Below are 26,496 nucleotides of genomic sequence, written 5' to 3' on the forward strand. Positions count from 1 at the left end.
TATGTGGTACACAACAGGCACCAACTATATAATGAATGAATGAATAAGCCATCACTACTGTCATCAGTAAGCAGCGTGCACAGTCTTACTTTTGCCATCATTGCTCTTGAAATCTGTGACCACTGACTGACTGTATTCTCTTACAGTTACAACCTCCCTTCAAGGGTGCATGAGTATCATCACTTCTGACAAAGACGGCTAAACTGGAACCATCGTAACTGTCCTCCACCACACTATACCTGGCCACCCTCCAACCTATACTTCACTTGGCAGCCAGCGTGCTATTGCTCTGCTTAAAGCCATCCATGCTTCCTAGTGCTCCAGCCACACTCAAAAGCTTACAGGGTCCCACAGGCACCACACTATGCTGCCCTTCCATGTCTTCTTTCTACCAAACGTCCTCCTCTCATCTGCTTGGCACTCATCTTTTGATAACAAATTCAAACTTCATTTCTTCTAGGAGATTTCATGCTTCCCTTCTTCCCTGCATCTTCCCTCCTTCTTCTCTCCAACTTTCCCTAAAGTTACTATTACTGACCTAGCATCATATTCATGTTACTGTGAATTACAAGAAGGCAGAGCTCAGTTTTATGGGATGGCCATGTTATCACTAGCACAGTGTCTGGCACGCAGTAGGTTTTAAACACTCATCTCTTAGATGGATAAATGGTCTTCAGAAAGTAAAAGTGAAAATCTACTCTAATTATTTCTTGATATCATATTGTACCACAGGCATATTTCTCTACAACCATTTAAGTTCCATCTATCTATCTGCTAAAATCTGCCAGAAAAAAAATCACTGAGCTTCAGGCCAAGATGGAGGTGTAGGTAGAAATACTTCGCCTCCTCACACAACTAAAAGAAGGACAAAAACAAATTTAAAAACAAAAAATAACCAGAACTGTCATAAAATTGAACTATATGAAAGTCCAACAAACAAGGAGTTAAAGAAGAAACATTAATTCAGACTGGTAGAAGGGGTGGAGGCGGGAAGCTAGGGCAGAGAGGATGCACACAGCAGAACAGCAGCTGGCAGAGAGGCTGTCCCACATCTGCATGCAGATAAAGAAGGAGGAACAACTCAGGAGCAAGAGACACCACCCAACCCAGGGCACCACATCGACGAAATAAAGACTCAAAACTTCTGACTGAAAAAACCTGTTGGGGTTGTGGTGGCGGGAGAAACTCCCAGCCTCAAAGAAGAGTTCACTGGAGAGATCCACAAGGTCCTAGAAGGTACACAAACCTACCCACCCAGGAATCAGCACCAGAAGAACCCAATTTGTTATGGATAGAGGGGGAAGTGACCGAAAGCCTGCCAAGAGCGTGCCAAGTGCCATTGTTCCCTCTTGGACCTCTCCCCTACATAAAGCGCCACAACACAGAGAGGTGGGTTGCCTCCGCTCTGGAGAATACCTAAGGCTCTGCCCCTTACAACATAAAAGCTGTGCTGAGACAAAAAAAATATATGGCCCAAATGAAAGAACAGATCAAAGCTCCAAAGATAGAACTAAGGAATGAAAAGATAGACAACATATCAGATGCAGAGCTCAAAATGCTGGTAATCAGGATGCTCACAGAAATGGTTGAACATGGTCACAAAATAGAGGAAAAAATGAAAACTATGCAAAGTGAAATAAAAAAAAATAGCCCTGGGTGGTGTTGCTCAGTGGATTGGGTGCCAGCCTACAAACCAAAGCATTGGTGGTTTGATTCCCAGTCAGGGCACATGCCTGTGTTGTGGGCCAGGTCCCCAGTGGGTAGTACATGAGAGTCAGCAATTGATGTTTCTCTCCCTCCCTTCCCCTCCATCTAAAAATAAATAAATATTTTTGATTGTTCGAGTACAGTTTTCTGCCTTTTACTCGCATCCCAGAATAAATATTTAAAATAAAAAAAGAAAAGAAAAATACACAGGGAACCAACAGTGAAGAGAAAAAAAGAGGTACTCAAATTAACAACTTAGAGCAGAAGGAAGAAGTAAACATCCAACAGCAACACAGTGAAGAAAAAAGAATTCAAAAAAATGAGGAGAGGCTTAGGAACCCCCAAGACAACTTTAAACATTCCAACATCCAATTCACAGAGGTGCCAAAGGAGAAGTGGAATAGCAAGACACTAAAAACTTATTTTAAAACATAATGAAGGAGAACTTCCCTAATCTGGCATCATATTCATGTTACTGTGAATTAATCTGGCAAAGGAAATAGACTTCCAGGAAGTCTAGGAAGCTCAGAGAGTTTTGAAGAAGTTGGACCCAAGGAAGCACACACCAAGGCACATCATAGTTGCATTATCCAAGATTAAAGATAAGGACAGAATCTTAAAAGCAGCAAGAGAAAAGGAGAGAGTTACGTACAAAGGAATTCCCATAAGACTATCAGCTGATTTCTCAAAGGAGAACTTACAGGCAAGAAGGGGCTGGAAAGAAGTAGTCCAAGTCATGAAAGGCAAGGACCTACATCCAAGATTGCTCTACCAGCAAAGCTTTCATTTAGAATGGAAGGGCTGATAAAGTGCTTCCCAGATAAGGTCAAGTTAAAAGAGTTCATCAACCCTAAGACCTTATGTAAAATGTTACAAGGATCTATCTAAGAAAAAGAAGATGATAAAAAATATGAACACTAAAACAACAAAAAACTATTAACAACTGAACCATAAAAAATAAATAAAACAAAGCATACAACTATAACATGAACAGAATCACAGAAATGGAGATCACACGGAGAGTTATCAGTGGGTGGGGTGGGGAGAATGGAGGCAAAGGTACAGGGAATAAGAAGCACAAATGGTAGGTAAAAAAAGTAGACAGGAAAAGGTTAAGAACAGAATAGGAAATGTAGAAGCCACAAAGAACTTATATGTATGACCCACGGACATGAAATAATTAGAGGGAATGTTATTGGGAGGAGGGGTGCAGTAAAGATGAGGAAAATAATAGGACAAATATAATAGCATAATCAATAAAATATATTTTAAAAATTACTAAAAGACAACAATGTATGCTGGTGTCACTGCTATTGTTTACACGAACACCTGCTGATAAAGAAACTTCATAGAATGTTGCCTATTTGTAATTGGACCTGAGGTATCAAAAACAAATGACCCAAAATCAAGGATAGTAAGGGACCCCAGAGAGAAGGTACTTCTGATATAGCACAAAGCTTTGCTTCCCGTATTACAGTAAGATGTGGAAGCCTGGCTCCTCCTGTGCTCACAGGACAGAGCAAGGTAATCGTGGGCAGCATCCACCAGAGTGTCACTGGGGGAAGAGCAGCATAGCACCACCTATTCCCTCTGGTCCAGCCTGACCCTTCACTGTATATAAGAGGTGACAGAGTCCTCATGAATGGTTAGCTTCAGGCCACACAATTAGTTAGTGGCACAGCTGGGCCTGGAATAAGGTTTCCCAATACATTCATTCATTCGACATTCATTGAGTAACCATTAGGTCCTGGGTGGCATTATTTGCTGGAATAAAATGATAAACAAAAACATTCATGGTTGTTGACCTGGTGGGATTTATAGTTTATTTGATACCTAATTCATAAACCCCCTTACCATCTCATAATATGTGTCGAGTGCCCATCTCCTCTTAGCTATTAAGCTCCCATTTTCTTATATTTAGTGAGATTTCCTAGATAAACAGAAAATTTCATTTTTAAAAAATATTTCATTCCAAACAATTCAACCACTTCGTAGCTATTCTTTTTTCCCTGCTTTATTCTATTCATTCAGAATTTTAGAAACTCACATTTAGCCAAAAACTCCACAGTGATATTTGAAATATCGTTCAGACAGCTCTAGCATTTCCAAACTTCAATTCAAAGATCTTATCATCACAATGTTATAAGAAAGTACTAGCTAAGTGTATAAAGCTCCCATATTGCATATTATCTAGTAGTTGAACAATCATAACTTATATTCAGGAGCTCAAACCAGTGCTTAAGATTTCTTACAGTAATGAAATTCTATTTTTATTCCTAATCCAAATATCACTTCTAAAAGTTAAACTAAATCTACGTTATCATCAAAGACGATGAAAAACAACCAGTCACCATCTTACATCAAACAGTGCAGTACATAAGATTTGATTTGGGGCTGCAATTCTATTTAATCTCTTTTTCTCTTTAAAAATTAGAAAAATTAATTAGTGGGAAAATTTACCAGAAAAAGGGACTGCTCTGAAATCTTAAATAATTTAGCCAAATAAAAAAAGTTTTTTCAAAGAAAGTAATTGACCCCTAATGGAAATATTTATGTATCTATAATTTTCACTGAAGAGTTTTCCATTTTGACTCTGGAGTAAATACATGATGCTTCAAATCCATGGTTTGCAAAATCTTAAGGCTCCAAGTAGTACTTAATTCCATAGAGTAAAAAGACACATTATACTCATATTCTAAACAGGATACCAGAAAACAAAACTAATACTGTGAACATACAAATCTTAGCTAAAACTCATTGAAATAATCTAAATGGTTTCCATTCCAGGGAAAATAGTAAGTCAGCAGTTTGCATTCAACTGCCTTTTCCAAATACACAAAATAAGCAAAAACACCACCAGAGGAAAGTGCAAATGCTGAACCTTTCTATTTCTGTTTCCACAGGACTGCAATTCGATCGATACCACCCGTGCATGTTCAACCACCATTTATGCACACTTCTAGGTGGCCTCTGATGTCCGGCCCAGAAGCCCAGAGAACTCCCCAGAAAAGGTTCAGGGAGCCATCACTCAAACCAGAAAAAAAGAGGGATCAGAAAGCTTGAGACCCAGGCTCCAGCTGCCAGAACAAGAGCTGGAAAGCCAGCAAAATAAATGTTTGAGGGTGTCAAGCAATCAGATGTATCACAAAGAACACTCAGATTCTAAACAAGAAAACAATAGGGACAGAGCTGTGCATTCCTTAAAGAACAAAAGGCTCTGGAAAAAATGATGAATCACAACCCTTTACCTAATACCAGTAACAGCTTGGAGTTGGCGAAAGACTTAAGTAAAAATATTCTATATAAGGAAACTTACTTAAGGGAAGTATTCAAAACCCTTCACCCAGGACAGAAGATAACTGATGTGCTAAGTCAGACTGGTGAAAGTCTTTCCAGGGTTATAAAAGGACACATTAGAGTAGCATCCTGAAAATGAAATTATTTTTAAAGGATAACATTAACAGAAAAAGGAAAACTGCTGTTTTAACTCAAAGACAGAGAACTTCCAAATTCTCATTCTCCTACAGGACTTAAAAGGACAATAATCAGTCCAGAAAAACAGCAAAATAAGGAAGTGGTGTTCTCTTACAATTTCTGTTAATCCCCTCCAGCTGTAATTGAAGAAATTCAATGATATCAGCGTTTATATTTGATCCAGCAAAAATGACAGAACACAACTGCAAATCACATGAGGAAGAAATGTGAAGACACCTGGGAAACGCATGCAACAACGTGGAAAATGAATTCACTTTGCAACGAATCACTTCTACAGCTTTGAACACCAACACTGCCAAAAAATAACATAAAAAGTGGAAAAGGAAGCATAACACTCCAAACCTAATCAAATGATCCAGTAGAACCTCTGAAAAAATATGTTCACTAACACAGTGAACATTTCTGAAAACAGAAGGTGATCTCGCCATTTATGAACAAGAACCAAAAATTCAATAATATAAAGGTAGTCCCCCTTTAAAAAAAAAATCTGCTGTACAATAAGCTGTTAAGTGAGCTACCGTAGATACTGTTTGCTTTTCCTTGTTGAAGACAGGCATAGAGTCAAGTCTATGGTCTCCCTTTCCCAGGAAGAAGACAATCAGCTCTTGGGAAAACCCACTCAAGTATTTTGAAGGTATTCTATTTAAGTTCTGAGATGCACCAGGAATATGTCTGAATTCCCAACATAAATGCCAACTATTAGCTTTTACTTAGGTCAGAGTCAAAGGGAGAAGAAAACCCACCACAGCTAACTAATCAAAACAACCCACAGAAAAGAGTTGAAAATACTCACCAAGGCTGCTGTGGCTGCCTTGGACTCAATGCTGAGTCCAAGCCATGCCATGTTTGGCTGAACATTGAGTCCACTGAGCCGTCTCAGAAAGGAGACATTTACAAAGATGCCATTGCAGTTGCTCTGCCACATGCTTACATGCACCTTCTCTCAACACCAGGAAGGCTAAATTAGAGATTGAGTGATAATTAATAGGCTCCTTTGCAGCAGGAGCCAGCTTCTTTAACAAATAAGTAATTGCTACCTACTGAAACGACATGGAATCGGGCCAGGAAGGAGGGAGGGGCCCATGACAGGAATCATAAAAAGTAAAACAGACCTTACATCAACGAGTTACCTGGCTCCCATTCAAAATGACCTCCTTATCCCCAGATTCGCTTAATAATGATGGCAAATAAATTCAAAATCACAGTACGAGGACTAGAGATCAATAATTCTCCCAGAAATATCACCACAGATGCAAGGAAATCTGATCAAAACAGATCTTCTCTCTATATCCTCCAACTCCCCCCCCATGTCATACATTCTTAACTTGATCAAGAAAATAAGTGTCATTTTGTACAAGGTGTCATATTGGAGAAGAAAATTTTCCTATCAGTGATATATTTTGACTTGAACAGCCTTTAAAAATATCCAGTCTGCTGAGATATTTTTCACAGCACAGAGACACAGTTTATGCCCTCTATTCAGGCATTAAAGCAATTTCCTTGTTTGTAAGCTCTCTGGTAGAGAAAAAGATATTCAGCTCAGAACTTGTTTACTGCACAACTGAAGATTGCTGGCAGGGTAAAGGAGAAGAGTACATGGTGACTGCACTCTAAATCTCCAACCCTAGGAAACTAGACAACACATCAGCTTGTTAAACACTCCTTTAGACAACATCCTATCAGAGAATACCAGTACCTACTTACACACTCCCCAGAAAGAAGCAAAGCACTGTACCTCTAACATCCTGAAATGCCTGAGACATGGAGATCTGAGGATCCAATCTTCTTCCATGGGAGATGTCTACAGAGATAAACCAGGGCAGCAGGCACATAGTTTCACCATGATTAATGCTGACCAAAACTCTTCATAAAAATAACTCCACAGGTAAAGAAAGACCTATCTCCTTCGCTCAGAAAATCCCTGATGGCTTGCCAAAAGAGAGACCATTACAAGGGATTTCTGACAGGATACAGCCCACAAGTCCCTATTGATAGTATCTCATGGAAATCTCCAGTATATCTCATGGTAGTTAAAGTTACATATGAAGTAGTCTTGAAGCAATGGAAATTCAGATGATTTACATTTTTCTTTGTATGTACAAAAATTAAGTGGTTTAATTGTTGAACTTTCTTTCCTCCCACTAATAAAGAGGATGATTTTACATTCATTCTGTGCATCTTTAACATGTCACTGAAAGAACCCACTTCATTAAAGCCTTCACCAAGTAGTTTTATAATTTCTTCCTCTCTATTAGATCATTATATCCTTTTAATGAAAATACTTAACTCAATACTTTGCAATGACTAATGCTCTTAACACACACATGTCAAGGCAGAAGCTATGTTCATTACACAACATTACGATGTTTCAAGTCCTTTGGCATTCAAAGATAAACAGTTCAAAATGGAACAGACGAGCTACAACTTTATGAGGACACACAGGAAAAGCAATTAACAAGTCAGGTTAAGGATAAAAGAGAGAGAAGTGGAAAACATTAAGATGTTAGGAGCTATGTGTTCAGTCATGGTAGACAGCAAGGATAGGTAAGACTTCCTGATATTATCAACTAGGAACATCCAAAGATCTTTAATGAGAAATGAAGGAAACCTACAATTTACACACCACACCCTTTTGAATGATTAGTATCCATCAGCTCATCTTTTGCTACCTCTCCTAGAGTTCACAACATATCTCCTTTCCTTCTTCAGAAACAGCTTTGAAAACAAAGGACTATGAGCCAAGCATGCTAAGCACCTTTAATAGATCTATTTATCTTGGATTCAGATGCTCAACCACACCCAGACTCTCTTGTCTTTACTGTATCAGAGAACTAGTCCTCTTTCTATTCCAAAATCAACATGAGGTTGTTACCCCTATTCACTTCATATCCTGACTCACCAGGTACCCCAATACATACTGTAGCCACCACAGCAGGTGGACAAGAGGGTGAGCTTTGAAGTCAGACAGAACTTAGTTTAAGTCTTGGTTCCTCCCTTATTTGAGTGATTTCCGATGAGTGACTTAAGATGGCCAGGTCTCAGTTTCTTCATCTATAAAAAAATGGGATCCTACCTACCTCATATGAGAATTAAATTATATAAAACATTTGAAATGTTTAACATTGTACCTGGTAGACAGTAGTAAGTACCTTAATATGTTTGTAATTCAACTAGATCTGAATTATTCATTTCTGCTATTTCGGCTTCTTGACAGTTCTATACAGGAAAAAAATCTGAAAAAAATTACATTAAGTACCTTCCTTATCCCAGGACCGAGACAGATAGATAAATAGGTACACATATACACATTCATACACACATACAGGCTAAAAAGCCATTCTTTTTTGTAATACACAAGGTTGCAGGAAAAAAATGCAGAAGGCAGGTTACAGATGCAAGACAGAAAAAGGTGCAACTTTTGATATGTTAACTCCAGTGACATGCAACTTTTATTACTTTAACCCCCAGTGAGTTTCAGTTTCCTAAATGTACATGAGATTAAAACACTAACATAAGATATAGCCTGTAGTAAGAGCTTTAACAATGGTAGATTTTGCTGTTATTGTTATTATTGTTTGTGTTTCTTTGTGTGATCTGTTATGCAACTCAAAACTACTGGGCTGTCCTGGCCAGGTAGCTCAGTTGGTTAGAGCATCGTCCTGTATACCGAAAGATTGCAGGTTTGATTCCTTCTCAGGGAACCTACCTAGGTTGCAGATTCAATCCCCTCAGAACACATCTGGGAGGACAACCAATAGCTGCTCTTCTCTCACACTGATGTTTGTCTATCTGTCTCTCTTTCTCTCCCTTTCTCTCTCTCTCTCTCCTCCGCGCTTAGTCTTTTTTTCCCTTACAAGAATTCCAAGTACTCCTCCCAATAAGTACTTGATTAAAATTTACAATAATGACTATGCTGATAATTATAATATGCTAATTTCCAATACAGTGAAGGTCAAGACCATTACCTTTATCTTCTAGGTCATGAGTAAACTGAGCCTGGATACTTCAAAAACTTCCTACAGCTGAATTTCTCAGCCGTCCTATTGCAAAGAACAACAGAAATAGCAAAATAAAGAGTAACGTAACTTTGCAAACTTTTCCTACTTAACTTTAACAACCTGAAAGTGATGGGCCATTCTTTTCAGCAAATAAACTAGCAAATGGAAGATCAGATGCCTGAAAAAGATTTGTGAATGTGGCTTCATGTATAATCCACAACAGTGTTGGGACAGTGTTTTAAAATGTTTTCCCCAGTGAGCCAGTGAGCATATTTTCTAGCTCAGAGAAAGAATTACTAGAAAGACAGACAGATTGAAGAAAATTTTTTTAATTTTTTTTACCCTCACTGAGTACATTGTTTCATCACTCTTAAAGAAAAAGGGAAAGAAACATCAGTGTGAAAAAGAAGCACTGACTGGCTGCCTTCTGTAGGCACCCAGACTGAGGACTGGCTGGACCAGGGATCAAACCCACAACCTTTCAGTTACGGAATGAAGCTCCAACCAACCAAGCCACACCAGCCAGGGCAGCAAATTTTTAATAGTCAACTTATTATTCATGGATTCCTTATTTGCAAAGTCACCTATTGCTAAAACTTAATTTGTAACCCCCAAATCAACACTGAAGCTTATGTGCAGTCATTTGCAAACAAAGAGGTGAAAAATCTGAGTCACCCAATGTATGCATTCCTAACTATGGTCAAAGAAGGAAACAACACTCTGCCTTCTTGTTTCCACGCTCATATAGTAAACAAGTGTGCTTTCTGTTGTTGATTTCCCTGTCTAACATGACCCCCAGGCCTACTGCTGAAGTGCCATCCAGGAGTCCTCAGCACAAACAGGCTGTGATGTACCTTACAGAGAACATACAGGTGTCAGATAAGCTTCCTTCAGACATGACACAGTACTGCTGGCAATGAATGACTGTTAATAAATCTTAAATAAAGCATATTTAAACAGAAAGACAAGGTTATGTATCAAATGACTGATACATAGGCTCTCAGGAACCTACCCCTCTTATTTCCCCTGGGGCGATGTTTCAGTATTCCCAAATTAAGTGTTCATGGTAACTCTATAAAACACAACTACCACAAATAATGAGAGCTAAGTATATTTTTATTTCACATCTTAGGACCAACAGTAGTAATAACAACCACTGCCCCTACTAACCTAATGGATTCAACACTCTCAAATACCAGGAGTGCTACACATTATCTCCCAAAACCTTCACAGCTATTCCAAGAAAGAAATCCTATTACCCCCATATTTAAGGTAAGAAAATAGAGGTTAAGAAAACCTTAACAAGGGGTCATAGCTAAAAAAAAAGTAAAAATGTTTTTCACATTATCATGATAGAGTTTAACAGAGCTTCCAAAAGTTACTGGTTCCTGCTAGCACACCAGAAAAGCACTTCATCCATTTTGCTTATTCTTTATTCAAGAAATATTTCCTGGACACTCACTATCCTGGATCCTGGAGATGCCCACTGAACTAACACATTCCCTTGTCCTGTGGGGCCTCCTTCAAGTGAGGACTGGGAGACTTTAAAACAGGTATCACCTAAAAGCCTATTTATAGGAAAAGGGTGCATGATGTTCTTAAAATACATATTACTTTTTAAAATAAGGGCTTCAAATAAAGTGACAACTAAATGCTGCCATTAGTAAATATAAGTTTTAAATATATCTCTTACATATGATATCACTTATATGTGGAATCTAAAAAGAAAAAAATAAAATAAACAAGCTCACTGATACAGAGGACAGATTGATGGTTGCCAGAAGTGGGGCTGGGAGTGGGTGAAGTGGGCACAGGGGGTCAAAAGGTACAAATTTCCAGTTATAAATAAATAAGTCATGGGGATATAACAGACAGCATGGTGACCATAGTTAATAATGCTCTACTGCATATCTGAAAGTTGCTATGAGAGTTCTCATCACAACTTCTTACAACTATGTGTGGTGATGGATGTTAACTACATTTATTGTAGTCATTGTTTTACAATATATACAAATATGGAATCATTATGCTGTACACCTGAAACTAACATAATTTTATACATCAATTATACCTCAATAAAAAATTTATATTGATTACATTTTGCCTTGGTAAGATGGTGGATGCATTAGTTTAAATAACATATTACTCTCAATAAATAAATAAATAGGGTATTTTGCAGGGTGGGTAACGCAACCACCAAGTGGGCTCTTTTGTTCCCCAGAAAAGAGCTCATCTGGCTGCTGATGGTCTGATCTGGGTTCCATGTCACCCTCCCACAGCCACCCATCTGCTGACAGTGGCTTAAAGTTGACCCTTTTTTGCACATATTACCTCCTCACTGTACACAGAAGTCAAAATCACAGTAAGTCCAATAAATATTTTCTGAATATCATTTTACCTCATGGGCAAGGAAAAAAATGCCCAAGGACCTTACAAATAATTCCCAAACCATGACTTTAAAAAAGTAAGAGTCAGCTCTCTTAATGTCCACCGATTTACATACCCAAGAAATAAATCTATTCTGAAAACTTCCCAAACTGTCTTATCCATTTCCTCATCCCCTACTTACGGGTGTCTGAACTCTCAACCTTCACCTACACAGCTGATTCATCCTGTTTTCTCACTGAAATGCTGAGCTCAGAATCCCATCTAACTGTCCACTTCTGACCACCTATGCTCATTCTCTCCTATGCTCATTAATTCTCCAAGCATACTTGCTCTCACTCTAAGGCACCTACCTTAATGTGTCTTTTGATTTAGTGTGTGTGTGTTTCAATCACATAGAGGAAAACTATCATTTTCCCTGATTTCTTTATAAATTCAGGATCTATTTAGCAAAATCAAGTTTCAGTAAGTCATGACAATACAGAGAATGGCAGCAAATACTCTGCGAAGCACTGCCTTGTACTTGTATGACCAAATGTGTGGATTCTGGCAGATGTCTCCCATTGACTGGTAATGAAATTTGTTCCCATTCCTCTGCACAGAGCAGATGATAGCTGGAGAAAGACTCCTGGGTAACAACCCGGTGCTAGTCCAGGTTTGAAAACACGGTACCCATATCCCAAGCATTTGAGAACTGACTATATTACTAAGTGTTTTCACCTCTAGAGAATCAAATTGTATCTACTTACTTATCAGTGACAAAACAACGGTAGAGTCAACAGTGCATACACAGATGAACCACTCTGATTCTCATGTAAACCCCTAAATTCTAGCAGCACTGAATCAGGGGCAGCAGGTGGGCAAAGCACCAGGCTGGGATGGGCAGGTAGGGTAGAGTGACAGGTATGGCACCCACCAGGCAGCATCTCTGAGCCTTCACACTGAACCTTCACAGCAATCCTGTTACCCATGTAACACAATGAGTCTGTAACTGATTAAGGCATCCACTTATGTGTGTGATATACTGGACACTTTCCTCCTGAGAAAGATGATACCATTTGGGCTAATCCCCTTGTGCTTTCTAGTGACCCTTTTAACCACAGGTTTAGGGAAAAACTTTCTGACAATCCAGAAAAGCAAGCTACCTTCTTGTGGTGATCATTTCACAATTATATATATATTGAAAACTAGTTATATACCTTAAATATATATACAATTCATATTTGTCAATTACACCTTAACAAAGTTGGAAAAAAAGAAAAGCAAGCTATTGTACTGAAGTGAATTAAAACTTAGGTACTAGTCTTTATAGCAGCTACACTGGAAGAGAAAAAACCTGGAAGAGTGAAAGATATAAAGATCTTAAGGCTGAATTCTTTAAGAAAGAATCTTTAAGACTCTTGAATCTTAAAGATGTTAAGATTCAAGAATATAGGTACTATGACTTCTACTGGATAAACATAACTATATAAAGAGGTTGCAGGGTCAAATGCTGAGCTGAAACACGACAGTTAGGGATGACATTCCTGTGTGGAGCAGCCACAGAACTCAACTACTACAGCGTGCAGTCTTATGAAACCCCATCATGCATCCTATTATTTGTTCCTCCTCCTAGCTATAGTCTATAATTATGATGAAAGATAATGCTGATAAGGACAAAGACTATTCTGGCAACAAAAGTTAACACCTTACCTGAAAATAGCATGTGCCATCTTAGAAACCTCCCTGTAGGCACCCCAAAGGTCAGCACTACTCGACCTGCATCCCTCCTAAAGATCCTAATGACAACTGTCTGATTTCAGGATTATTCCATCCCCACACCCCCTACTCTTCTATGGAACCTTTTCTTTCCCTGCTGGGTTGCCTTTGAGTTGTCTTCTCCTTATTCAAATGTCTAAAGGTATTGTAAAAATGCATTTCAAGTCAAAAACCCTGCTGATGCTGTGTATACACAGGGAACCAGAGTGAGGGAAGCAGTTATGAGCACTGACTGAGAGCCAGGCTTGGTGCTGAGCACTTTACCACTTACTGGTTTTAATCAGCACACTCTACAACTGAAACCTTATTAGCCAGGAGTTCCACTGAGTCCTGTGTTGAAACAAAGGCTACAAAAATAACCTGCCCCAAAATAAAAAAGCTAGTAGGCACTCAAATTGGAATTTAAGTTAAAAATCCTTCTTACCCAAAACTAAAACCCAGAACTTTAAACTGATTGGACAGGTTACAGCTCTTAATCAGTTTTTAATAAGAACAGAGTCTGTCCAAAAAAAAAAAAAGTATCAGGGCTTTTTCTCTGGAGAAGGTCAACATGTAGGGGGAAAAAAATGCTTGGGTACTCACATCTCAGTGGATTACTCATAAGGGTAGTTGAATCTCTTAGTAAGTAAAAAGCCCACAGCTTTTCTACAGGCTCCATTTGTCCAACACACATTGGTCCTGCCCTTCCCTTGCAAAATCTGGCTGTCCCACTCTGTCAGAGAAGTGCACAGCCTGGGAAGATTCAGACTGTTCTGTCAGCTCACCTCTACACGTGACAAAACAGATGCTGGCTGGTCAGTCATTCTGCCCCTCTGTTTTGGAAGCTCCCACACTCTACAAACTGTCTGGAATTCATTAAGATGGGAAAATAGGCTGACAGTCGTATTTCAAGTTTTATTCAGCACAAGTTTTGTGAAAAACAAATTTGGTCATGTGGGCAAGCTTAAAACCACCATCACCCTGTTTCTCAACCAAATCTTTCAGTCAAGTGACTATAGCATGCTTCGAGTTTCACAAGTTTTGAGTCTAGATTAAACTAAAATCCTCTTGTGAGATGTGGGCTGGGCTCCTCATGGTAATAAAATTACGTTAACTCCAAATCACTCGGAGATCACATTTGGACAACCAAGAACCCTACTTGGTTTCACTAATGTCAATCTGAGGACTAAGTTTCTAGAAAGGATTTTCCTTTTTGTTTTAATCAGTAGGGAATTATTGTCCACGATTATCTCTGGCCTGACCATAACAAACAATGCCCCACTTTTTTAACTAAATGTATTCTAATCCAGGGAATTTTCCATTCTAGAACAGAAATACAAGGGTAATTCAATATGGGGACATAGGATTTGTAGTAAAAAGCAGCAGGATGATGGATGTCAAAATTCAGAGTCATCAGAATCTTTTGGGGGTCTTGTTAAAACACAGGCTGCTGGGACCCCGTCCAAACAGTTTCTGATTCCAGGACATATATGGTAGTTATGAGAATGTACATTTCCAAAAAGTTTCTGAGTGATGCTGATGCTGCTGGTCTGAGGGCAACACTTTGAAAACCACTGCATTAACATGGTGAGAAAATAGTGAATGTGTTGTTGGGAAGTGGGGTGATTATTTTAATCAATGAACTTGGAACAGGAAGCATTGCATAGAGATGGGATTCAGACAATGTATAAACTCAGGCAGTCCTCATGCAGGTGGCAAAAATTCCAATTTAACCATGTTTACTCAGAAAAGAAATTTACTAGTAAAATAACAGAAAGGTTCAAGGATAGACCTACCTAGGCCTACCAAGGATAAGCATGACTTGATCCAGAGGGGAAAACACTACAAGTACTAAGACCATCACAATGGTGCCTTGCTATCCACCCAAAATGTGTTCTCTTTTATAAAATGGAAGTGTTGCTGCCCAGTGAGGGTCTTGATTTCCCAGGTCCCACCCCTGCATCCACATGTAGACATGAGATTGGTCTTTGCCAACAGAATCTGAACAAAAGTGATGCCTGTCACTCTAGAAAGATGTCAGGTATAGAAAGCAAAGAGTGAGGAAGAGGTGTACACTGAGGAAGAGGTGTAACTGGCTCCAAAGTAAACCCCAGTTAATAGTCCTTTGTCATTCAGACCCCTGCCGTTAAATTTTAGTGACTCTAATAGTATGACCACAGAGGTAGTATCATTCACACCCTCTCATTCACTTCTGCATCAACAAAGATCTGAAGCTACCATATATAATGAGTATCATTAGAATATCATTCCATGATCCCATCATTTCACATTTACACATCCAGCATTTATCTACTTAAAGCATTATTAATGTTTATCTACCTTAAGACCAGTGGACAAATGACCATCTTAAAATGATGCAAGGTGTGGTGGTTCCAAAAAGTCTGCACAGTGATTGCTCAATATACCACTAACCATTACCCATCTCTCATGAGCCACTCTGCAAGTATACTTCCTTGCAGGAAGTGGACAAACTTTTATTTGAAATGTATCCAGGAATCACGCCAGTTGCTTATATTTTCGAGGACTATTTTACATAAGCTACTGTAAACTCTTCCTTTAAAAAATAAATAGAATTTTTTCAAGAATGCTTAGTTGGTGCCATCGTATTCCCTTAGCAGTAAATTACCCTAATTGGCCAACATTATGTTAATGTTTATTCATTCTCATTCTCTGCCAAAAGCATTATAAATTTATTGCAAAGGATTCCACAGGCTGAAGTGCCAATGTTCTGAATTCAGATGACGCTCTTATGCAGGTTGAGTAATACAACATTGCAAAGCTACCTTTCCATCTTTTGTTGAAAAACTTCAAATGTTCAAAAGCAAAACAAAAATATGGCCAGTCCTTTTGGTGGAGGACTGTTACAGTATCTGAGTGTCTGTTCTGTTCATGACTCAGTCCGAGTACTGTCTCTGCTATGTGGGACAAGGCCAGAGGAACAGCGCAGCCACATCTCGTGGCACTCCCCAGATAGACTGCATTGCACTGTGCACTTGGTTCCAAGGTAACCAGTAAAATCAACTTTAGAACTTCTATGTGATTTTCCTTTTATCAAGTTTCAAAATTCCAGTTATAAAAATAAAAAGTATGTTTGAAACACATGTTTTTAGAACCAGTTAGTATTTGGGAACATATTAGAGCAAAGATACTGAAGACAAGACAGCATTCCTATCTGCCTGTTGTTTCATTATTCCATACATAAAACTTCTGCCATCAGGCTAAATGAATCTTCTCTGCCTCAAATCTTCTTCCCATGGAAGCCAGGTAAGCTTCCCTGAAGGAACATTTTCTAAAACACAAACTGTGCATATTCTGTCAGTAGGGAGGACCACTTTTGCCATTAGCCCCTGACCTTAGGGAAAATAGGAGGATACATGGGAGTGATTCAGCAAGTTTTCCCACTTTGGGGAAGGGGCGGAGTAGGAGGGCGAAGACCACAGATGCCTTCCTCAGAAATTGCTCAGTAACCCACAGTTTTCTTCTGGAAGGTGATCCTCCCAGTGCCCTCCTTAAGCCTGTAACTCACTAGATTTGAATTTTAAATATTTGCTCCCACATGACCCGGGATTTTTCTTTTTAAAAGTTACCACTTCATGAATGTTTGAATTAAAGAACATAGCTACTGAAATTCAAATGCTTTGAAGATTTTTTTTAAATAGTTGACTTGAAAACACCCCTTTGCTTGTGGATCTCAACTTTCAGGAAAGCTTGAAATGGTGTGTGGGAGAAGAGGCTCCTTTTTCATTTTTGTACCAACACTGACATTTTCATGACAGTATACTCAGGAGGGATGATGTAGAGGCTGAAACACAGGACTAGGAGTCAGGAGTTCTACATGAGTTACTCATTTGTGGTGTGGGTGTATATTTTGTTAGATCAACTCTAGGCTTTACTTTTTAATCTTAGGTTACTTGGACCTTTCCTTTATTCCAAAAAGTGATTCAAAAACCTGCCAAAAACCATATCTAGGCTAAACATAAGGGAAGCATGGTCAGACATGAATGATCTCAATGCACAACAGTGAAAAGAGCTATAGAACAACTCAAGTAAGATGATCCCAGACAGAAGAAAGGAGAGTAAAAGAAACAAGACCCATCTCCACTTTTAATCCAGACAAGCACAAATTTCTGACTCACTGAACATTAGGAAAACACTTAAGACCAAGTTATAAACAATTACAGAGAATATTATCTGTATTTCTTTCTCCACTACTCAAACTTAATTGACAACATGGGGTTGAAGGGTCCCAACCCTCCTTATCCCACACAGTCAGAGATAAACATATAATTACAATTGGCCCTCTGCATCTGTGGACTCCCAACCATAGACTGAAAATAGTAATAGTAAAATAGTATTACTATGAACCAGGCCTATGCATCTTCCTGAGCACCTACAAGATGAGCTGCTTTCCACAAATTACCTTTTATCTCTGTAAGCAGCCCTACAAGGGACCTACCACCCCATTTTACAAAACAGAGAACTGAGGTTCAGAGAGTTTGGGTAACTTGGCCAAAGTCCCACAGTTAGTAAGTGGTAGTGCCAAGATCTGCACATTTATTTTAGAGATTCAGGTCTTGCCTTAAAATCATGTCCTCCTGAACTCATTCCTAATTCCCCAATCTAATAAATCTAATCCATTTTTCCCAGTCATGCTCTATCTATAACATCTATTTAATTTTCATAGCACCAAAAATTATCTTGTTCGTCTATTTGGTTGATTAACTGCATTGCCACGTCCAAGACAAAAAGCAAGGATGCTAACAGGAACCTCACCTATCTGATTCTATATCTGATTCCTGATGGCTAGCTAGCACAGAGCCTGACAGCCATAGCCACTTAAATTTTTGTAAGGAGAAAAAGCGAGGGGGAAGGGAAGGAAAAAAGAGAAACAAAAGGTCCTGCTTACCCCAAAATTATACTGTCTCTGCTTAAATTGATTGAGTGATGTTTTAGAAGTATCCTGAAAAACACAATAGGGTCCTCATGATTTTGAGGTTTAACTTACTTCCTTAGGGGTCTTTCACCTTTATCTCATTAACTCCCCAAAGTACTGCACCCCTGTCTGCCTGCTCTAGGTCAACACTAGCCAATGAGCTACCGCATGTACATAATCAGCAAAGAAGCTCCAGAAATGATGGCCACAGAAGAGAAAAGCCTTGTCATTCTGAATCTCAGGACAGCTGTCTTGTGTAAGCACTCCAAAGATGTCTTCTTTATTCCTTAAGGCATGCATGAAAGGCCTCAGGAGGGAAAGATGTAGCAAAGAAATCAGGAAGCAATGTTTCAGATCCACCCTAGAGAAACATGGAGCCTAGTTTCCCAAATCCTCAAGAACAGAAAACAAATAGGTGTGTGACTTTCCTGAGAGACCCCTGATGCCAACTTCACAACAGTGTCATTCCTTGCTCTACAGTACACAATGTTCACAGCACTCACAAAAACCTCTTGCAAACTGCACAGTTGTCTTTACAATATCAAAAGCATGTGGTAACTCTGTTTGCTATCTTTGACCCATCTTCTAGATTTTCTCCAAATAATTCATACTTGGAGTTCAGTCAAACATATTTTTATAATTTACTTCGATGAATCAAACCAAACAGCAAAGTATACTTTATACTTAAACCACACACACACAAAAAAACTAATGAAACTCTTTCTTATTGTCCTTAAAAATATGACCAAAAAAAATTTAACCAAGGATTTTTTTCCTTATTATTTATCCTAATACTGCCAGTTCTGAAACAAAGCAGTTGGAGAGAGAAATTTAGTAACTTTGATTTGTCCCAAGATACATTTTTTTACACTGAGGTCCTATTCCTGACAGTAAGCACATGTGACCTGTTCTAAAAAAAGAATATTTTCCACTTCTTGCACAACTGGAGCAGATATAAACATCAGCCTGTGCAAACTTTACTGCAGCGCTCAAAGGGAATTAAACACACACACATACATACATTTAAACATTTCGTATAAAGGGCATACTTGGGAAAAGGAAATGTCCAATTGCACACAAAACTAACACTTAGAATCCTACTTTAATCAAGTTTTTCATCTAATCATGCCATGCAAGTAATCTGCATAATAAGATTTGAACATCTGCCAGGCAAGGTGCTTCAATTTTATATGTTTTGCTTGAGATATTGTTCAGATATTGCTATGCAGAGGGAAAATTATATTCATTACAAAATAGAAAAAAATTGTTATTACCTTCTACCATGTGCTAGGCACTCTGCAAAGCACTTTTATACATTTTACCTCAAATTTTAAAACTTCTACAGCTCTAAGAAGAGGGATCTATTAATTCTCTTTTATAGGTAAAGAAACTGAGACTCCAAGGGATTAAGTGTCTTAGACACAAATATAGCAGTTAAGTGGCAACACCATGGGCATAGTGCTCCAGCCCAGCTCCTTCTGAACCTGTTCACATGCATACAGTCTCTGCTACCCACAAGGTGCCCATGGACCACGAGGAAGAACTGGGACTCTGGTTGGAAGTTTAAAAGGCAACCAAATACCCTAGAAGCTTTTTTTAAGAGTATGCCCTCCAAGGCATCTAATATTTCACTATCAAACATGTAAAGAAACATGTTTGATCATTGCTTGACCTTCACCACCAAACTCAAATACCCCTATATTCACAAAACTGACCCCAATCTCCCTTTCACTGTCAAATTCCCAATGCCAATGCCCGCCTCCCCATGGTGGTAACATTCTGTTTTGTATGTTGAATTGGATCCATAGGTTGTCACCCCTCACCCCAAGAGGTGAGTTTTGGAGAAGACATGGCATGAGGCACCTTTCCCACAGTCACACAGAGCCTTTGACGTGTGGTATAGACTCATAGACAAGAGCCTGAGGTTAGAGCCAGATGGCCTCCAACTGAATCAAATCCATCTACTTGCTATGCCTCAGTTTCCTTCTCTGTAAAATGAGAATAATAAAAATACACCCAAGGTGGAAGAGAGGATTAACTGAGTTAATACAAGTAAAATATTTAGAATCATTCCTGGTATGCAGTTAAGCACCATGTAAGCATTACCTGTTTCTAAAATTATAATTAAAATGTCATTAGTTTTTATTTATTATTATTACCTCATGCAGGTTTTGCATGATTATGTTAACACATGTCAAAATATTTAACAGTGGCTGGTAATGCTCAATAAATGTTAGCTATTATCTTAGGTTTGCACTGGCACAAGAGCTTTTCTTAAACCAACTTATAAAAACCATTATGGGCTGGAACAAAAAGATAAAATACAAAAAATTGTCTGAACAGCTCATTAGAATGAAAGCAAAGAAGAATTTACTAAAATTGGGGTAATTTTATTGTATAACAATACCAGCTTTAGAAAAGAATGCCAGAGTCAACAAGTGCAAAACCACTGCTAAGTAATAAAATACCAAGAAACACATCTGTCAACTTCCACTGAGCACTTACTATGTACCAGGCTCCATGCTAATACTTTTCCACCATCAAGGTAGTAGTTCATGTTCTTAAGATTAAGGGTGCAGGCCCCATTTGCAAGATGAGGAAAGTGAGATCAGAGGTCATTCAGCCTGCCAAAGGTCACTCAGCTAGTTAGGGACAGACAGTGATGCCAGACAATGCTGTTAAACTCCATGCTACTGGTTCCCTACAGGTTGGACAGCCCATAAAAATCAAGAAAACTTTCAGAAACCAATAAAAGATTGACAGTTTTGTTTTTCTAACAATAGATTATCATGTCATAAAAGAAAGGGCCTTTTTAATAGGAAGACAGAGGGAACATCTCAGAATAACCCCATGAAATGGCAATGGCCTTATATCAAGATATGCGCACATGACTCTGAAGGGGGCACAACAGTCTTCGTCTTTCTCATTGTACCATAAACCTGTGAAATCTTCACATACCCCTCTATCAATCAGCATTAAAGAACCATCACTATACCCTGCCCTACCATTATAAACCAAAAATTCATTTCATTTCCTATTTCTAATTTGCAGGAATTTATCTAAAACATCACTAAAAAACTGAGAAGAAACTAAAATTAGATTAAGCCAATTCTTAAGTCTGTCCAGGAAAAGGGCATGAGCAGCTAAAAAGCCCACAGAATTGAGTAAACCAAACAAAAGAAACGTTCAGATACTACCATATGTTAACATGTTTTCTTCGGGTCCCAAAGACCTACTGAGAGTTTCTTGGCTGTCAGGAACTCATTCAACAGCCTGACCTGATGGTGCTAACATGTGAATTCTGGGTTCACCCATGACAGTCGGCACTTCTCCTCTGCCACCACCATTCAGAGCACATTCCCACAACACAAAAATGTATCATGAACCTGTTAGGGTAACCAAACTGCAAATAATTCTTCATTAGAATCTTTTCTTGTAGTATGTGTCTTCCTACTACACAGTTCTGCCAGTGAGTAGGAATGAAATGTGGTTCCCATCATCTAAATCCAGCAGCTTCACATTCCTAAAGGCAGCAGGGCTGATTTAGGAAATGCGTCCTTCTTCATGAAACACTTGCTTATCTGAGTTTAGCCCAAATAAAAAGTATATAAATGCCTCATGGGAGAAACTCTGGTGTTATCTATTTCAAAAGGAATGCAATGTTGAAAGGAATGCAAAAACAAAAACCAAACACTCATTGTGCCCAGCATTGTTCTAGGCCAGTAGTTCCAAAGCAGGGGTGATTCTGCCCCTCACAGACACTTGGCAATATCTAGAGACATTTCTGGTTGTCACAACGTGGGAAGAGTTCAACTGCCTTTAGCAGGCAGAGGCCAGACATGCTGCTAAAGATCCTACAATGCCCAAGCTAGCCCCCACAAGAAGGAATTATCCAATTCAAAATGTCAATAGAGCAAGATTGAGAAACTGTTCTAGACTCTGGAACACAACAGTAAACAAGGAAGAGAAAGAAACCACTGCTCCTTTGGAGCCTGTAGTCCAGTGTTGAGAAATATATAATAAATGTATCATATCAGGAAAGTATAGGATAAATTATAATATAATTACAATGAGAAAAACAGAGCAGGGCAAGGAAGATGGGATTTAGGAGGATTAGCAATTATAAACAGTGTGGTCAAGGTAGGCTTGATGGGAATGACATTTAAAGGGAAACTTCAAGCTGGTGCAGGAGTGAGCCCTGTGGCTCTCTAGGTAAAGGGCTGTCCAGGCAGAGGGACCAGCAAGTACAACATAAAAGGCCCTGGGGCAGTAGGCTCTGGAATATTCCTAGAACAGCAAAGAGACCCGCCCAGGTGGAGCAGATGGAGCCAGGAGAGTGGCAGCAAGAGACAAGGTCAAAGCTGACAGGCAGATTGACCATTTAGGCCACCTGCACCATTTGAAGACTCCTGAATTTTACTGAAACTAGGAGCCATGGGAGCTTTTTTGAGTAGAGAACAACATGATGTAACAGGATTTAACACAGGGTTTCTCAGCCTCAGTTGTAACAACTTGGAGCCAAATAACTGTTTACTTCGTGCTCTGTAGATGGTAACTACTTCTGCTTACCAGAGGCCAGTGGGATTCCCTTTTGTTGTGACGACCAAAAATGTGTCTAGATATTGCCAAATGACTTAGGAGGCAAAATCACCCCTACACTGAGAATCCGTTTTAACAGGAACATCATGGCTGCTGTGATGAAAGCACATGAAAGCAAATAAAAGTAGAAAGCAAGAGTCCAGCTAAGAGACTCCTACAATAACCCAGGCAAAGGCTGATGATTTCTTGGACCAAAGTGATAGAATAGTAGTTGATGAAAAGTGGGCAGATTATGGACATATTTTCAACCTCCAACAGATAATGCTGAGAATACAATTGTTAAACAAAATAGCTACAACAGTCTTAACTTTTCAATTTCAACTTTTTCCAACCAAGACTTATAAGAAGTGAGGTGCCCCATCAAAGATTTCAGACAAAAAGCCCTGAGGAGGCCGTGAACAGTGTGTGGCCTCTTTAAAGACATACAACAGATGTGTGGGATGTAAAACAGTATGGGGAAATTTTGCCAACCTCATATATTTCTCCACAGATTTATTTAACTTCTTTATTTCAAAGAGCATGTGTCTGCTCCACAGACAGTTTGACAACTTTTTAAATTTAGCCTTCCTCTCCATACAGGTTCTGTCCCACACCTGTTTCTAGTTTCAAAGTGTGAAGCCATTTCTTCCCACGAACCACACTTGGCCTGACACATGCCAGAAAGCTACCGAGACATTCATTCACCTTTGCAAGTAACTTATTGCCAACTCTGAAAAAGAACATTCATTTGGTTCCCAGAACATTCAATTGTTGGAGGTTATTCCAGATGGTATTTTCTTCACTCTCTCAAACTCATGTAATGTTATGTATCAACTACCATCAAAAATGTTCCAAGGAGTCCAGTTAATTCATTTCATTCTGGACTACACACACACACACACACATACACACACACATACACTCCCTCATTCTGCAATGCAAGCATTTGCTCACAGAAGCAAAAGCAGAGACTGCTCAGTAAAAACACTAGTCCCTTCAGCCGAATGCAGATAAAGCCCCAATGAGCAAAACCAACAATACCCTTTGCACACTATTACTCAAAACTCCCAACCCCCAGCACACACAATCTCTGCTCACACACAAGACAGCCATTATGAAGAGAAATCACCAACTACAGACTGGTTTTATGCATATAACTGCAGAGGTTTCCTTCCAATCTCTGTTACAATCTGCAAAGAGGCTGCTTCAGCAGCATGGTCATTGAGTGTGCTGTTCACAGACTTTCTTTCTCAACTTGGATTCAGGGTGTTGACAAAACCCTAGCAGGGGTGTCCAACCTTTTGGGTCTCAGGGCCACATGGAAGAAGAAGAATTGTCTTGGGCCATACATCAAATACATTGCGACATGTTATCACAAAAAAAACCTCATAATGTTTTAAGTAAATTTACAATTTTCTGTTGTGCCACATTCAGTATTCATAGCCATCCTGAGCCACACTCTACCTCAGCTGGACACCTCTGCGGCCTAAAGTAACATACATGGCTCTGCTTTCCACTAGAGGTAAGTAGTAGTCTGCTGTACTCAGAAGTAAAGAAGATAGCTCCTCATTCCAGACTCAGTTCACCTTCATTCACCCAGATTTCTGGACCCTCCCCGCCCTGCCCTCTACCAGCCAGGCCCATTGCCTCAAGCCCTACCAGCAAGGAGAGGCCCATAGGAGGTTTGAAGTGAGTGCAGAAGCACTCTGAACCTTCCAGTTATATCATTTTATCTTACCCCACAACTGAGAGGAGTGGAAATAAACCCTCTCTGCTCTCACAGCTTCAAGTGACCATACCTCCTCCTTCTTGGTAACACTGAAAATGTTGGAGGCTACAAGACTGACAGAAAGGAATAAGACAGAAAACTGGGATTGGAGGTAGAATAGGAAATGGGCACCGGAGGTATAGAGGGAGCCAAACCAGCGAGTTTGTTCATTCCTCTCCTAAAAAGTTGTTTTAAGTCCCTCGCTAATTAAATACTTGTCACTACCACGTAGGGAGCATCCAATATCCGCCGGTCCCAAGGCTTTTTCTCCTCCAGCAAAGGCCCAGAGCTCAGTGGGTCTCTACTGCTCTAGTCTTTTAACCCGGCTACGGAGACACGCCCACCCTCTGCCCCCGCCCTGCGGCGCGCAGTGTGGTCCCCCAGGTGAGAGGCGGGACTCAGGGAAACTTCACCCGAAGGCAGCCAGAGGCGGGTTTTCCCAGAGGGGCGGATTCCTAAGAGGCGACAACAAACGAGCTAATTGCTTCCAACGCGCAGTGCCTCGATATCCACCAAGCTGTTCTCCTAGTCCTCAGCCAGATGGGTTTACTCAGCAAAGGGTTTACTTGAAATTGTCTTTCCCCTTCCCACCGGGCCAGCGACCCGGCCGCTCTCCTCCTCCCCCATCTCCTCGCCGGGTAGCTCCCCAGCCCCCACCCGGTCTCAGCGGCTCATATACCCTGCCAAGGGTCCCCCTGTCCCGGTGAGCCACCCCGGGCTGCCTGCAGCGCCCCCGAAGTGCATTTGGGCAGAGACCCCCCCAGAGGCGCACCACGCCGGGGCAGACCCCAAATGCTAGAACAATTCGCCACTGCCCCGGGGCAAGGGCACAGGGTCCTTGTCCCAGAGCCTGGGCCACCGGCTCTTCACGCCCCGGGGTGGGAGGCGAGAGGGTACCCCTGCTGCCCGCCGCACCTCCTTCCAGCTGTCACTACTCACCTGCTCTTCAGGGGCTGACTTTTGAGTTCGTAATATGTTTTGGGCTCCTCGTGAAACTCCTCCCCTACTTCGAAATCCGGCACAATCCCCGACTCCGACTGCATGTCTCCAGCTGCCCGTCCCTCCACTGCTCGGAAGTGAGAGTGGAGCCCGGGGGACGGAGGGGAGGTGGCGGGCCTGGGTCCCGGGAGCCGGCGCCCCGCGAAGTGCCTGGCTCAGCCAGCCGCCCGCGCGGCTGCCCCGGCGCCGGGAGTTCACTCTCGCCTGGGGCGGGAGGGGCAGTGGCCAGCGTTGCCTGGGATTGTAGTTCGACTGGGCGGGGCTTTCCGGGCTTGCCTGGGCAGCGATTCCCATGAAAACTACAACTCCCAGAAGGCCAAGCGGGGAAGGGGCAGCGTAGTGGACACCGCCAGGGCCACTCCAGTTTGGATTCACTGTCAATGTCAGCGGCTCCTCTCTCCCTACTTAACTCAAGGGTACAGACCTCACCATTAAATATTAATAAGGATGGACTCAGCGTGCTCTCCTACCATCACCCCTCCTCCCAGCTCAGACGTTTGAAAAGAGATGTCAAGTCCTTATTTAAAAAACAAAAAAATAGTGAGGAGTTTGGCACTGGAAAGTTTTAGCTCTCAAGCCTGCCTTAAAATAAAAGGATTCCCCTCAGCCTGCAAGCTTCCCAGCGCTGCTGCATCAAATCAGGTTGTCCTCAGAATGGAAGAGTGGAGGAACTTGCCTTCACATCGTAATTAAAACATTACTGTGCGTTCCTTTTCCATAATTCAGCCTGAGTTTTTACAACACTATTCATCCATCTGAATGGCTTTCCCCTTTATTCAACTCCACTTGAAAAATTCCTTTCATTTAAAAAAGCACAAAGTAACAAAACAGTGTCGTCACTGTTTTTAATTTCTCAGTGGACTGCGAGTTCAGAT

General features: G+C 40.4%; 1 protein-coding gene across 8 annotated transcripts in view; it reads right to left on the minus strand.

Annotated features, from left to right (window-relative positions):
• The window catches only part of MITF (melanocyte inducing transcription factor), a 243,277-nt gene extending 217,448 nt beyond the window's left edge, over window positions 1-25,829 (minus strand). For all 8 annotated transcript variants that reach the window (XM_037139827.2, XM_037139824.2, XM_037139825.2 and 5 more), the window contains exon 1: window positions 25,562-25,829. In XM_037139827.2, coding sequence (XP_036995722.2) covers window positions 25,562-25,665 — 104 coding nt within the window. In that variant the 5' untranslated portion in view covers window positions 25,666-25,829. The remainder of the gene's footprint in view (window positions 1-25,561) is intronic.
• Between the last annotated feature and the right edge of the window lie 667 nt (window positions 25,830-26,496).

This window comes from Artibeus jamaicensis, unplaced genomic scaffold, assembly GCF_021234435.1.
Source record: "Artibeus jamaicensis isolate MK-2021 breed Jamaican fruit bat unplaced genomic scaffold, CSHL_Jam_final contig_1157, whole genome shotgun sequence".
In the NCBI taxonomy this organism is placed as follows: domain Eukaryota; kingdom Metazoa; phylum Chordata; class Mammalia; order Chiroptera; family Phyllostomidae; genus Artibeus; species Artibeus jamaicensis.